Source organism: Corylus avellana, chromosome ca6 (assembly GCF_901000735.1).
Source record: "Corylus avellana chromosome ca6, CavTom2PMs-1.0".
In the NCBI taxonomy this organism is placed as follows: domain Eukaryota; kingdom Viridiplantae; phylum Streptophyta; class Magnoliopsida; order Fagales; family Betulaceae; genus Corylus; species Corylus avellana.
The window spans coordinates 18,925,024-18,940,953 of NC_081546.1; the positions used below are offsets into that span (position 1 = coordinate 18,925,024).

Sequence of the window (15,930 nt, forward strand, 5' to 3'; positions counted from 1 at the left end):
TCAACAGGATCTTTTGTTGCATAGGTGTCAAATAAAAAGAACATTACAGGAACATTCTAGTTGCATGAATAAATTTCTCATGTCATTCACAAATATGATGTTATATGAACACATTAATTTAGGAAGGTGAAAGCAAACAAGCATATCTACAAAACCCTAGAATGCTCAAAATTGTAGCATGAGATCAAGAACAAGTATTATGAGTTTTATAATATTAATTAAATAATTAAATTTGTTTATTTTTTATACTAGCCAGAGTTGTAAGAGAGAGAATGGGCAAGACTGAGAGCATATTTGAAATTTCGTTGAGAAATAAAACTTTTAAAGTCCGAAAGAGCTTTTATTAAAAAAATAAAAAAATAAAAACTTTACAATTTTAAGCCTTTTTCCAAAACTAAGAGCATGTTTGGGGTTGCATTTGAGAAATATAGTTTTTAAGTAAAAAAAAAACACTTTTTGGTAAAAGCTTAAATGAAATTTTTGCCAAAAGTATGTTTTCACAATTTTTGGGCTTTTTGAACTCTTAAAAGCACTATTAATTTGTTTACCAAATGAATGCTTTTTTCTTCAAACGAACTTTTTGATTGTTAAACGCACTTTTAAGCCTTTCAAACGCACACCCAAACAGATCCCGGATATTTTTTAATAAAACATACTAAAAATACTTTTTAATATTCTTAACATAACCCCAAATAGTCTCCGACAGTAAACCCCAAGCTGTTTTTTTTTTTTTAATTATATTTTTTTATTTAAATATTATTATTATTATTATTTTTTATGAAAGGAAAACAAGCAACCTTCAACTCAAAACAATGCCTATTTTGTTGGCTTACCGAATACATGGGCGATAAAAAAAATACCACTTTCCACTTTTCACTGACCACCAAAGGTAGCACAGAAGACAGACCGTCACTTTTTGGTTTGAGACACGTGGCAAAGCCCCCCAACTTTCACGTAGAGTGTTGGCTGTTGCAATGTTCCCACTTTCTCGGACCGGTCATTTCCTCGATCTCATGCTATTATGCAATACCAAATTGTACACGGAATACAAATCAAATTCAAAAGGATTCGAAAAAAAAATTCTCCAATCATCTGACGTGACAGAGTTTAATTCAACAATCTTAAACATCAACATCCACAGCTAATATAATAATAGCTTCGGCTCTCTTTGTTCCCTCAGGTTGGTTTTCGAAGCATTTCTTTTTCTTCAAATGCTTGGATTTTAATTGTTTCCAAGAATTTGATTGTGGGTACTTATAATACATTCTTGGGTCAACCTACATCTTCTTAAACACACATTCTTGATCATGAATGTTGTTTGGCATTAGGACTTGATGTTCAAGCTCTAGTTTGTGACCATGTTTTTTTGAAACAACTTGGTATGTAATGTGAAAATTGAGAATGCCAATCTGTTGTTGCAATCTTGATTTGGTTTCATGCATTTTGGCATTTGAAATGTTTGTTTTATTGTCCAATTCCAAGCTTCTTATGTAGTTTTTCCTGCTTTTAATCTTGTTCTAGTGTTATTCTTGGTTCCTCTTTAATTATCCTTTTACAAAACACACACATATAGATTATGTTAGAACAACAAAGATTCTGTGTTCGAACAATGTTTTTGTCATTCACCGAGTGCAGTTTTAGCAAATTGTGCTTTCAATAACTTTCTTTTGAATCTTTTTCCTGAAGCTTGTAATGTTGTTTGCATCTTTCAAAGACTTGGGATTTGATAGGCTAAACTTTGCATTGCAGTTGCAAATATTGAAATTCATTCTAACAAATGCATGCATTTATGTTCAGTGTTTTGAAAGGATGATGATCATCAATTGCAGAGATACCTTTGCAATGGAGGAAACTAAAAGTTTCAATGAACTTATGAATTATGCTATATCTCTACAAGTTTAGTACACGACTAAAATATATCCAGAAACCAAAGTAAAAGTTTATAAAATCCAATTGCTTCTAAGGGAAATCCATCATATATATTCTGGAGAGAATTTGGGGAGCTATCAATGCATACAAGTGGAAAAAGTTTTAGCCAAGTGGTTTCCTGACTGTTAATGTTCTAACCTGCTGATAACACTAGCCCAGTTAATGACAATATATTGGTTCATTATTGTAGATTTTACTGCATCTTGTAGCATGATCCAGACTGTCAAAAACAAGATTCCTATATTTTGATATTTTTGATCGGTTGTTTGAACAGGGGGACAGTGTTTTCAGGTTTCAGGACTGGGAATTCACTTTTGTCATGTTTCCATAATTGAGCTGTGAATCTAGATCCCCCTGTCAAGCAATTGATGATGAATTCCACAAAAGAATATGAAGGATTTAACAGCTCAAAGGTAGCTAGTAATGTGGACGTTTCAGGACGAATAGTAAATGATAATGGAGAGGGGGAAGGTAAAGAAAGCTAATTTCTCCCTCTTTGCTTTCTCTGAATTTCTTTATTGGTAAACTAATTTTTTGCCTTTTGATTTCATTTTTTCCAGCCAAGCAGCGAGCAATGTTATTGGAGTGGTTGACTAATACCCTCCCTGATTTAAGCTTGCCACTCAATGCTTCAGATGAAGACTTGAGAATGTGCTTGAATGATGGTACTGTTTTGTGTCGGTTACTGAGTAGGCTGAGACCTGGTTTTGTGAAAGAGGTTGTTGAAAGTTTTTTTCATTTTTCTCTTTTACCAAGCTATGCTATAAAATGGAACTTGGATGTTAAATTCCAGTTGCTAAACTTTATTTTACATTCCAGGAAGGTTATCCCAATCATTCTTCAGCATGTACAGACAATATTAGAAGGTTTCTGGCAGTGATGGATGACTTGGGGATCCCTAGATTTGAGATGTCAGACTTAGAGAAGGTATTCATCTATTACATGCATATATAGACCTATGATTGCTTTGTGATACACACACATCACAGTTTTAGGTCATGGACTTGAGCAAATCCTAAACTATATGTTCAAATAAATATGACTGACATATATGAGTAGTTCGTGATAATGTAACCATTCTATGTTTGTTCATACAGTAACACTTGTTTAGCAAACTGATATATGACTGTCATATAATTTGAGTAATGTAATAGTGAAAATCAGCTCTTGATTTTTTTATTTTATTTTATTTACAAGTATAAATCCAAAGGCTAATTTTTAAGGCCACATCATCAAGTTGTATGACAGTTAATCTGCTAAATAGAATTACTCTTGTTCATATGTACAATAATTTTAGTCTTTAACCACTTGTTGGTAATTGCTTAAAGATCTTACTTATTCTTCTGGTGTGATTGTTTAGTTTAATTTGAGGTGTTTGCTTTCGGGGTGTGAGGCTGGTGTTTGGCTTTGATTTGGTTCTTAGCCTTATTAGCACCATTTTGAAGTCTTCAGATAAGATCTAACATCAACAAACAAAGCCTCAATGCAACGGATAAAGTGCAGCCTAGTTGAACTAGTCTCAAGTGTAGATATGGTTTATTTGTCTTTTGAATTCGAATATAGTTTGAATATAATTCAGTTACAATCGTATCAGATATTGTATACATCGATTATAAATAGAAACCAGACACAAAGATTGAATTGGGCTGATTTACCAAAAACTCACATGTCATTATATGGTATCACGGCCAGGTTATGAGTTCAAATCTTGACTCCAGCAATTTACCCAAATTTCAATTAAATATTTCATGTGTTGATCCTTACCTATTAAAATGAAGTTTGATCCTACACGTGAGGGGTCATGTTAGAATTTAATTAAATGATTAAATTCATTTTTTCCTATTAGCTTAAGTTCTTAAGACGAGTAGTTAATTAACACGGTATTAAAGTCAAGTTTCGATCCTGGAACTTGTGGGTTATGGGCCTAGGTTTTGCTAGGTTCATAGATTGTAATGAGTTTGGTTGCCCATAAAAGTTGCTTATTCATCCCAAAAAAAAAAAAAGATGTCACTTATTCTTCTAGTCTCTCCCATCTCACATTTGCGAGTTTTATATTATGCAGGGATCTATGAAGGTTGTTACTGACTGCCTTCTAGCACTTAGAGCACGATTCATGCCAAATGTTGTTGGAGATTATTTTTCTCTCAATAGTCTGATGAATAAATCTGGAAGCCCTCGTGGGGATGCATCTTCCCGTGGACATTTTTCTCCATTATCTGGAGAAGAGAGGCGGAAGGTTTTGTCTGACTCTAAATTTCAACATGTTTTGCGTACTCCTATCCTGTCAGGTATGTGTTTGTATAACTACTGCCATGCAGACCCCCGTGTTAAATAATTAGCTATAATGCTAATGCTAATGTTCTATTTGCTTGTTGCAGTTGAACAATTTTACATTCAGTTTTGGTCATTCAGAGTAATTCATGTTTTTTCCTTTTGCACAGAACCATCAGCTGCATCAAAACATCCTGGTGGACATAAGTTCCATGAAGTGTTTCAACTGAAACAAGGACGATATGCAGACCTACCTGCTGCAAAAATTACAGAGATGATGAAACCGAACAGCCTAGATGTAAGTTGTTGAAATCTTTTACTTGTCAACAATTCTTGTTATTTGGCCAGGTCTTAAATATCTTTTCATGATCAGTATCTCTTATTGCAGAATGCCCCAACTCAGTCACTCTTAAGTGTTGTGAATGGAATTCTGGATGAAAGCGTTGAAAGAAAGAATGGTGAAATTCCTGATGTATGTCAATGGATTTTGTTAGTAATGCATGTATGCATATATGTATGTACATGCATATTATGCATATATAGTTCTACAACTGTGCTCTAACACTATCTTTTTTGCTCAGCGTGTGGCATGTTTGTTGAGAAAAGTTGTGCAGGAGATAGAGCGACGCATATCAACTCAAGCAGATCACTTGAGAACTGTAACATGTCTTATGGATTTTGTTACATCTAATGCTTTTCTCTTTGCAACCCCATGTTAATTTCTCTGTGTTTTTGTGCATACAGCAAAACAATCTTTTTAAGGCACGTGAAGAGAAATACCAGTCAAGGATAAGAGTACTTGAAACCCTTGCGTCAGGGACTAGTGAACAGAGCCAGGTATGTCGAATAATATAAGTCAACAGGTTGAAATTGTATTTGTATTACTGTTGTAGGCGTCTTTATTTGTACTTGATACTAATATTTTCTTTATTAAATTAGAGTTGTTCGTTACAAATTGTAATGGACCAGCTTCAGCATATAAAGGTACATTTCGGATTGAACCGCTTGTATCATTTGATGTTATGGTTATAGAATACATAGACAATACTTGTGAAAATATGTAAACAACAACCATTTTAAGCATAACTTTTACAATAGTTTTATAAAGGAATTTTTTTGCAGATGGAGAGGACCAAAATGGAAGAAAAGAAGAAATTTGAGGATGATGATTTGGATAAATTGATGAAAATGAGGGAGCAAAACGATATTGAAGTTTCAGAATTGAAGCAAGATCTGGAAATAACCAAAAAGATGTATGAACTTCGATGCTTGCAAATGGAAACAGAAGCCAAGGGTGCTAAAACAGAGCTCGAGGAGAGATCAAAAGAACTTGAGCAACTCTTAGAAGACTCCAAAAACAAGGTGAAACAGCTTGAGTCATATTCTGAATCAAAATATGAGAGTTGGAATCAGAAAGAGCACATCTGCCAGAGCCTTATGGAGTTTCAGTTTGGTGCACTGCGGGTATGCTTTTAAATGATAAACTGTTTAAGATTTGAGTGTACTGATGTTTAACATCAGACCCTTTTCTAACTTCATGAAAGATACAGGACTTGAGGTTTGCTTCTGCATCCATTAAACAAGAAATTCTGAACACACAAAATAGCTATTCGGAGGAATTTAATCACTTAGGTGGGGGTAGTTATTAGAATGTTTAAGTATATGTATGCTGTTTTTGAATGGCAGGCTCTCATAAGTTAACTTTACTTTGCATAGGAGTAAAGCTTAAAGTATTAGCAGATGCAGCTGAAAACTATAATGCAATTCTTGCTGAAAACCGGAAGATGTTTAATGAGCTTCAAGATTTAAAAGGTGCCACTACTTATTCTGGTTCTATTACCTTGGGTTTGAGTATAGTTTTTGAGATCAAATCTGAATTTTCTTGAGCAGGAAACATTAGGGTGTTCTGTCGGATAAGGCCTTTTCTTCCTGGACAGAAAGAAAAGCGGTCAACCATAGACTATATTGGGGAAAATGGAGAGTTGGTTGTTGCTAACCCCGCAAAGCCAGGGAAAGAAGGTCATCGTTTATTCAAGTTTAATAAGGTCTTTGCTCCCACTGCAACTCAAGGTTTTTATCACTCCCTATAACATTCTATTTCCTTATTTTGTCTATAAGCATAGACGGGTCGATTGGCCGATTAATTTGATTTTCTTGCAATCTTATTGTTATATAGGTAGTTTTTTGTATGCATGTTTGTTTGTTTTATGGTGAGAATTGCAGTGTGTAACTTATTCTGTTTCAAATGATGGCAGTGGAGGTGTTTTCTGATGTCCAACCCTTGATTCGGTCTGTACTTGATGGATATAATGTTTGTATATTTGCTTATGGTCAAACTGGTTCAGGGAAAACTTACACAATGGTATGAACTCCCTCTGTATTGTACTTTTCATGATTTGTTTGATGCTAATTTCCAACAATTCTAATGCAAATAAAGGCATTTCTTCACAGTCTGGTCCCAATGGAGCAGCTAAAGAGAATTGGGGGGTCAACTATCGAGCTTTAAATGACCTTTTCGAGATATCTCGAAGTAGAAGAAGCTCCATTACGTATGAAATAGGGGTTCAAATGGTCGAAATATATAACGAACAAGTGCGTGATTTATTATCAAGTGATGGCTCTCAAAAGAAATATCCTTTTCTTATTGACCAAATGTGCTTCGAATATATGGAGAGTAAATTTTTGGTTCTATTGGTGATTTACTTCTCTAATCTCGATAATATGATTTGGTTTGTTTCATTTTAGAGTTTTGAGGTTTATTCATCCTTCATAGTTTTTACTTGTTTTCATTTTCATTTATGTTTTCCTTACTTATACTTCCTCTTTTAATGTGTTGTTTCATTTACATGAAAAGCATAATGTTGGTAATTTTGGCATGGCAATCATTTGTTTCCCTTGATTTGCGCACACTTGGGATTTTGAGTAATTTTCAACCCAATGGGTTAGCTGTACCTGATGCTACCATGAGATCTGTTGAATCAACCTCAGATGTAATCGAATTAATAGATATGGGATTGAGGAACAGAGTTGTTGGTGCCACTGCCTTGAACGAAAGAAGTAGCCGCTCTCACAGGTTCATATATCTCATCTGTTACATAAATTTATCTCTCTGTATTGTTTTTTCTCTACTATGCCCTGATTTTCAGGGAGATGTATTTGTACAGTATTGTCACTATTCATGTTCGTGGGAGGGACTTGAAGGCTGGTGCTGCCTTGCATGGTAATCTTCATTTGGTAGATCTTGCAGGAAGTGAAAGGGTAGATCGTTCTGAGGTAACTGGGGACAGACTCAAAGAAGCACAACACATAAACAAATCGCTATCTGCCCTTGGAGATGTCATTTATGCTCTTGCTCAAAAGACCAGTCATGTTCCTTACCGAAATAGCAAGCTTACTCAAGTCCTACAAAGCTCTCTGGGTATTATTTCTTTGTTACTTATCTTCTTTTATTCACAAGATGCCTTCAATTTCTTGATAGTTTCTATAGGATGTTAAATTTTGTCTCCATCTTCATGCATTAATAGGTATGTTAGAGATAATCTGATACACATTTTTCACTTAATATCTATCACAGGTGGTCAAGCAAAGACCCTTATGTTTGTTCAGCTTAATCCTGATGCGAGTTCATACTCTGAAAGTCTAAGTACTTTGAAGTTTGCTGAGAGGGCTTCTGGAGTTGAGCTGGGTGCTGCACGGAGCAGCAAAGAGGGTAAAGATGCCAGGGAATTAATGGAGCAGGTGCTTATCCATCTATTTATGTGTTTAATTCCTTTAGAAGCATTCAATTAGAAGTTAGAATGACCCTTGCAGATATAAGAACGACTCTTTCAGAAATCAATGTTCTATTGCTAATAAGAACTCATAATTTTGAGAACAAAGTGGAATTCACTGAACAGGAAATGCAAATCAACTAGATTAGAAAAAAACATTAATCTTTTAAGATGTGATGAAAATTAGCAAATGTCCAAAAGAGTTAACTAACTTTGTGAAGCTTATGTATACAATTAGGGAACAGAACCCATTTCATATCATATTATGCAGTATTTTTGATTGCTGTATAGCACAAATGCATGGGAGCTTTCGAAATTCTCTGCACTTATTTGTAACAAAATAGCTTATTTTGCATTCCTTGAATTTTTTTAATATCAAGTCAGGTCATTGTTGTATGCGTCAATTATTAGTTTTTAGTGTTAATAGCTATGAGACCATTCAGTATCTCACCATTATGACTTGCTCTGCACAAATTTTGCACGCTTTAGAAAAGTGAATTTGATAAGAAAATAGTCTATAGGGGAAAATGCAGTTTACCCATTTGAAGTTTTAGGAGTTTTTCAATTTTAACCAAAAAGTTTAAAATTGACAATCTACCTCCCTGAAGTTTAAAAAATTGGCAATTTAAACCTTCCGTTACTAATTTCTGTTAAATTGGATGGAAATTAAAAAAAAAAAAAAAAGCCTGAGGGGAATGATGTAATTTCATAGATTTCCGTCCATTTAGACGAAAAAATTAAACGGAAGATTTAAATTGCCAATTTTTAAAACTTCAGGGGGGTAAATTGCCAATTTTTGAACTTTGAGGTTAAAATTGAAAAACCCCTTAAACTTCAAGGGGGTAAACTGCATTTTCCCTTAGTTTATATCACATTTTCTTCAAATTCTGATCTTGTGTTGGTCTGTCACAGTCATACTAAATAACAATTAGAAATGGAAATTGATTTCTTTTGTGAAAAAACGACACCTTTTCTTTATTCTCTGAAGAAGTATTATTTGTTCCTTGGATCTGTGCGACTTGAAGCCAAAAGACTGAAGAAACTATGCAACTCCTTGGATCCAAAAATGGGAGATACTGATAATTACATGAATTATTTCATTCAAATTTAGAGTGAAAGATATAGAGGGGCACCTCAACAATGCTTTACTAGACATTGGCCAATGTGCACCATTTATGCTGAAAAAAAGATGCAATTCAATGTATTTTGGGAGATCATATTTTTATATACCTGCTCACTCCTTAAAAGTTCTAGTTAAACGTCAGATATATGCTGAAAAAGAAAAAGAAAAAAACAAATTATATTATGCATAAAGCAGCTTCAAGCTATTGCTTTTTAAGTTTCTGCTGACCATTCAGGTGGCTTCTCTCAAAGACACCATTGCAAAGAAAGATGAGGAGATCGAGCGGTTGCAATTACTTAAAGACTTCAAAAATGTGTATCCTGGTGTCAATGGTGAGAAGCGTGGGACAGCCTCTTTGAGATACGGATCTTCCTCCCCAAGCAAAGAATCTGTAGGTGGGATTCCTCAGCGAAGCCAGAAACCATCAGGTGGGAAAGGGTTAGGACTTCCTGAGAAAGCAGCTTCTGAGCATGAAAATTGTTCAGAGCACAGTGATAAGCATTCTGAAGCTAACTCCCAGCAGTCCATGGATGACCTTAAATACCAGAAAGAATTTCTCCGGCAATCAGAGGTTGCTGGAGAGGACATAAGTCAGAATATTCCTGCAGAAGTTGAGATCTTAGGATATGGGGATACAGAGTATGAGGAAAGATTGAGTGTCATGTCTGATGGTGGTCTTTCTGTGGGAACAGAAACTGATGGATCTGCAGAAAATGGTATTTTCTCTGAGGGCTCAAGGCAGCTAGATAATCTAGAGAAGTGAGTATTACTCATCTTTTTAAAGCTTTTACAGATATGAAAAACATTTGGTGTTAGAAACAATGATCCTTTTTCATTTTGTTCTTTTGTAAAACATAAAATGTGCTATTTTGGGACATTTTGGTGCTTATAAGATCTATATGATCTGTCTTTGGTTTTAATAGACACAGATACGAAGTCTCCACAATATGGCAAATATGTCAGATTGTAATTGTGTTTTCTTCATTTGAATGGCATTTCACATACGCCTTGAGTAATGCTTTTTAGTAGAATGTTATACGACTGCTATATAATCCCAAAAAATAAGCCCTTAAGCTTCTTTTCACAACTTCACAATTCTTTTCCCTCTTTCTCATTACATTCTGATGGGGCTTGTGAAGTTCTTGAAGGAATTAAACTACTCTTGATGCACTTAGATTGGATTATTAATAGTAGACATTCATTATTTGCAGTTTTCCTAAAAATCTTCTTGTTCTTCTAAAAACTGATATCTTCAAGTAGGATCAGGATCATTTTTGTGTGAGTGTAATTACCTTATTTGTATCTTAAATAAAAGCACAATGTAGCCCTTAGGGCAATTCTTAATGGTGGGTGTGTTGTTGAACCACCCTATATTATTTTGTATTCTTTTTCTCATACACATGCTAATGATTAATGATTAATAGTCAAATGAATTAATATTTTTTAATCCTATTTCTATTTTATGCAGGCCAAAACTACTATCTAGATCTCCTCGTGTCACACGAAAATCTGGAGAGATTGTGAGTAAGGACTCTACAAAGGTGTCATCAAGTACGTAAACTCAGAGTTTTTCACGCCTTTTACAACTGTCATATAATTTGATGATGTGGCAATGAAAAAAAAAATTAATGACTAATTTTTACTGTCACGTTATTTTAATTATATGACATTTATGTAGATGTCTAATAAATAACATTATTCTTCCTTAATTTTTTCGTGAATAAAATTGATAGTCTTGTAATCATTTTCCTTGCATAGCAACTAACCCTCTCACAATTAATTGGTCCTTTCAGAGATTCTTAAAAGAGCTGGCAGCTCTTCTTCACTCAAGCCTCAAAGTCAAAGACGATGGGTGTAAATTAAAAAAAAAAAAAGGAAAAAAAAAAAAAGACGATGGGTGTAAACTGTAAAGTAAAAGGCAGTCATTGTATTCTTGTTTCTAAAAAAAAATGAAAATTCTTAATATCCACGCACATACATATAATCATTGTTTTGTACATTCTGTTCATAATTGGTTTTGCACTGCTATGTAGTTTTTGTAATTATCATTGTTCTGATGCCTCTAATTTCATTCATAGTTTTTTTTTTTTTTTTTTTTTTTTTTTTAACTTAATTTCGAAACCTGGTCGGGCCATTGCCCAGATTTTGTTGGGACCCACCAAGCCACTGCCCGAACTTTGCTAGAACCCGATCGAGTCCCCACAGTGACTGAGTTGGGACGTTGCCGGAACTTGGTCGGGCTTCTACCCGAATCTCATCCGGACCTGCTAGGCCATAATTCGGACTTTGCCGGGATCCGGTTGGGACCCCGTCGAGCCACCACCCGGACTTTGTCAGGACCTAATTGGGACTTGTTTGAGTAATTTGAATAATTGACAAATCGGTGTTAAGCGTAACGAGACCCTTAAGTAAACACTTGTCCTCTGTGGTGGTTAATTATTATTATTACTGCTAGCACATAACTAGCACAAGATTATTCTTTATAATTTAATTTTAAAATTTAAACACATCTCCATCTTAATTACTTTTCATGTGAAAATATCTATTATACCTCTTTTAATGAAAAGACATATTAAAGGTTATACACCAGTACATTATTGAACATGCACTTTGTTTTTTTTTTTTTTTTAAGTGTATCGAACATGTACTTAATGACTCAATCACACACAAATGAATTAAAACATAAGACCATTGAATTTAGTTTAATTTATATAAACTAAAACATGGTAAGATCTTTTTTTCCCTTCAGAGTAGTTTAAAATGAAAAGAAGTATAAAGAGAAAAAGAGAAAAAAAAAAAATAGCAAGAATAAAACTTGAATTCTAATTATGAAAGCATTAATAGAAATTAGTAAGAATATATTATATTGTTGGTGTGATAGCTATTATATTTCAATACAAATAAAATTCTATACTTTTGAACATTTGAAGAAGAAGAAAAAAATAATAATAAACACAAAGAAAAATAAACAAAATATTTTTTTATGAATACAAAATTTTTATTCAACATTTAATGTAATCAAATAAAACTTCTCACATCAGATTCAATGCTTAATTACCTATCTTGTGTTTCCAACAAACGAAAATATTTTGTCTTTTTGCACCGTAATCAAATAAAATTTTTCTTTCTTTTGCCTGAAAATCTCATAAAACATTCAAATGAATTACAACATATTTGTAAAAATGTTAAAATATTTTTTCTCATGTGAGTAGTTTAAAATGAAAATAATAACAAGAAGAAAACATGTGGATTTTGATTATCAAAGCATTAGTTTTTAATATTAGGGTTAAATACTAAATACCTCCCTGGAGTTTTATTACTTTATTTTTTTTCCCTCTCGGGGTTTAATTTTTATCACAGGAGGTCCAAGTAGTTTTGATAATAGACAAAGTTAGTCCTCCGTTAGTTGACTTAACGGAATTCCACGTGGAACAATCAAATGTTGACACGTGGCATCTACTTAATTTTTTTAAAAATAAAAAAAATGTAAAAAAAAAAAAAAATCAAAAAAAAAGGAAAAAAAATTGGGGGTGGCCAAGGCTCCAAGGGGGTGGCTTCAGCCACCCCCAGTGGGTACTGAGGGTGGCTCGGCCACCCCCATGGAGCCTAGGGGGTGTCCGAAACCATCCCCAATGGTTTCGACCACCCCCTTGGGCACCAAGGGAGTTGGTCGCACACTCTTAAGTGGGTGCGGCCGAGCCACCCCTATCTCGGTTAAAATGGGGCTGCCAGTTACCCCCCACAAGTAAGTACGAAGCCACCCCCCCAAATTTTAAGCCAAGAACCACCCCTAATTTTTTTTTTTCTTTACCTTTTTTTTTAATTTAAAAAAAAAAAAAACTTAAATAGGTGTCACGTGTCAACATCTGATTAATCCACGTGGAATTTAGTTAAGTCAACTAACGGTCAACTAATAGAATGACTAATTTGGACTATTGTCAAAACTACAAGGACCTCTTGTGATAAAAATCAAACCCTAGGGGGGAAAAAAATAAAGTTATGAAACCCTAGGGGGGTATTTAGTATTTAACCCTTAATATTATTGGTCTGATACCTATTATATTTCAATGAAAATTAAAATTCATATAATTATAAACATTCTAACAAAATACAAAGCAAACTAAACGAACTATTTTTTTATGAATACAAAATAAAACAAAATCTTTCACTGAACCTTTAATGCAATCAAATCAATCCTCACATAAGGTGCAATGCTTATCTTTGGTATTTCGAAAGTATTTATGTTCGATTTATGCTTATTAATCAAATAAATGTTTGCCTAGTTTTACTTTCAAAAGTATAAAAACACTTTCAAAAATGGTCGAGCATCGACTAAATCACATAAACAAAACAAAAAATTAAGTAAAACATAAGAGCCTGTATTTTAGTTTAATTCATATACATTAAAACATGTTTAAATCTTGGTTCGTATAAGTATATATAATTTAAAATGAAAAGTATAAAAAATAAAAAATAAACTAAAAAAGAAAAAAGAATACATGAATTATAATATAAAAAATTAGTTGGAATATTTAATATTTTTAGTGTGATATCTATTGAAAAAAATATATCAACACTTTGAAAATCTGTTTCCAATTTCCTAGCATCAAATCCTACATATTGTTAAAAAAATTTATAAAAAAAATCATATATATGGTTATATATATATATATATATACTACCATTTTTTTTTTTTTTTTTAAAAAAAAGTAGCAAAAAGAATACATGGATTATAATATAGAAAATTAGCATGAATATTTAATATTTTTAGTGTGGCATCTATAATATTTCAATACAAATCAAACGCATATAATTTTAAACATTTGAAAAAAAAAAAATCATACAAAGGAAAATAAACAATTTTTTTTTGTTTTTTAATAAAAATTTGTTCCTATAGATGAAATTAGTTTAAAATAAAAAGTATAAAGAGAAAAAAAAAAAATTAGCCTTTTAAAAAAATGGGCTATATGGCCGATTTTTATTTTATTTTATTTTATTATTATTATTATTTTTTTATGACTTATATGGCCGATTATGAGTAGTTTTCTTTTGTTTTTTTTGTTTTTTTTTTTAAATGGGATTCCAATATTTCATTAAGCCAAAATGTCTTGATTGGTGATTACAATATCCCTAATGCATGGGGGTATATATTCCTTCCAACTAGTGTCTTCAGTGATCTTTAGAGCCATTTTCGCGAGTCGATGTATAGCTTCATTAGCCTCCCTCTTGACATGGTTGATACTCCAATGTTGGATTCGTTGGAGAAGGTTCTTAGCATCGTCCACCAGATGGTCATAAGTAGTCTAGCAGCTGTTCTCACTATGAATTGCATTTACCACCTCAAGCGAATCGCCTTCAAGGTTTATGCTGGAGAACCCCATCTGTAAGCCAAAATCCACCGACGCCCACGCAACAAACGCCTCAACTACCGCTGGGTCTGATATCCTGATGTGGTATTTTTGTGTCCAAAAATATCAATAATAAAAATAAACACTCGCAATAGTACGAATCCTGTAGGATAGGGCTATATTGAGGGTGTCGAACCTCAAGGACTGCAGGGGTTTTATTATCAAAATTCGAAAGATTAAAATTAACTTAATTAAAAAGAGAATTGATTTGATTTTCTTTAAAACTTAAAGTGCATGAAAATAAAAGAGATTTAAAATAAGAGAGAGTGTAGGGTATTGACTTCACCTCTATCCGCACAACAATGGCTAATCATAATTAATCCCAGAAATTCATTCTATACATGTTATAAATAAACAAGAAACTACCTTACTAAAGAATAAGCATAATCTATCTTCGGTTGGCACGAATCGTCCACCTAACCACTAAGATGCGGTACGACCCGTCTTCCATAGGTATAAATTATCAAACTCTTTAACAGGATACATACAATCAATGAATAAGTGTAACCCATCTTCAGTTGGCACAGACTGTCTACCTAAATTACACTAAACTAGGATGTAGTACAATCTGTCTTCCCTAGGCATGGCCTATCAAATCCTATTGATCATATGTCAATTAAACCCATTGTATAACCATCATCTTCATAATCACAGAAAACAAGAATGATTTGAGATCAATAAAAGTAAAATACTTTTTAAGACAAGAGAATGATTTCACAAATATTGATTTTGGAATTTAAGAATAATTGCATTTCATATGAAGAACATAAATCAATTGTAGCAATCCTCATAGTTATACAATCAACATACATAAATTGAAAATCTAGAAATTAAATACAATCAAACCATTGTGCTTGGATAGGGTTACATCAACACCCCACAAAGGGGTTTAGCCGCTCATGATCTTCTAAGCCCCAAAGACAAATTTATGATTTCTAGCTCTAAGAAGCGGTGTGTTTTTTCTCAATGCTTAGAGGCATATTTATAGGGCTTAGGAGACTCCTAGAAGCCCTAGTAATCCTAGAAATTTCAGAGATTTAAGTCCAAGTTCAATTAGGATAAAGAAAACCTAAGTCCAAATCGGAATAGGATTCGCACAGAATTGCGTTCATATATTGCGGGGCGATTTTGGCATTGCGACGCTTCGAATTAGGAAAATGCTATTTCATAATGATTTGTATCAATTTGAGTTAGCTTTCCAACGCCGCTTGAATCACCTCAATCGGATATTTGAACTAAAATTTATGGCGAAAATACTGAGACGTATGCAGAATCCAAATTTGAATCCAATCCGATTTTGACTCCAATTTGAGAAATTCCGAATTAATCCTTTTCTTTATTTGATTAAACTTAACCACAACATATAAGTCCTCTGTTATGATTGGCTAAGCTTAATCATCTCAAAGTGTGCTTTTAAGCCCAAAATCAA

The 15,930-nt window shown here is 33.4% G+C and overlaps 1 protein-coding gene across 1 annotated transcript; it reads left to right on the forward strand.

Annotated features, from left to right (window-relative positions):
- Positions 1 to 2,300: 2,300 nt before the first annotated feature.
- LOC132185285 (kinesin-like protein KIN-14D) lies at positions 2,301 to 11,456 on the forward strand. The gene is made up of 21 exons (XM_059599078.1): positions 2,301 to 2,400; positions 2,490 to 2,647; positions 2,749 to 2,856; positions 3,992 to 4,217; positions 4,371 to 4,498; positions 4,589 to 4,672; positions 4,782 to 4,859; positions 4,945 to 5,037; positions 5,140 to 5,184; positions 5,323 to 5,664; positions 5,751 to 5,832; positions 5,917 to 6,012; positions 6,091 to 6,270; positions 6,456 to 6,562; positions 6,652 to 6,830; positions 7,109 to 7,273; positions 7,365 to 7,618; positions 7,775 to 7,938; positions 9,329 to 9,852; positions 10,562 to 10,644; positions 11,236 to 11,456. Exons 1-21 carry the CDS (start codon positions 2,301 to 2,303, stop codon positions 11,454 to 11,456), a joined length of 3,417 nt encoding a protein of 1,138 aa, XP_059455061.1.
- Positions 11,457 to 15,930: the final 4,474 nt, after the last annotated feature.

What these genes read in the sequence shown, in the direction of transcription:
- LOC132185285 (XM_059599078.1), top strand. Translation starts at nt 2,301, where the DNA reads ATGAATTCCACAAAAGAATATGAAGGATTTAACAGCTCAAAGGTAGCT. An exon ending in AGATGTCAGACTTAGAGAAG is followed by an intron (nt 2,857 to 3,991) that starts GTATTCATCTAT and finishes TATATTATGCAG; the next exon opens with GGATCTATGAAGGTTGTTAC. An exon ending in GCGTACTCCTATCCTGTCAG is followed by an intron (nt 4,218 to 4,370) that starts GTATGTGTTTGT and finishes CCTTTTGCACAG; the next exon opens with AACCATCAGCTGCATCAAAA.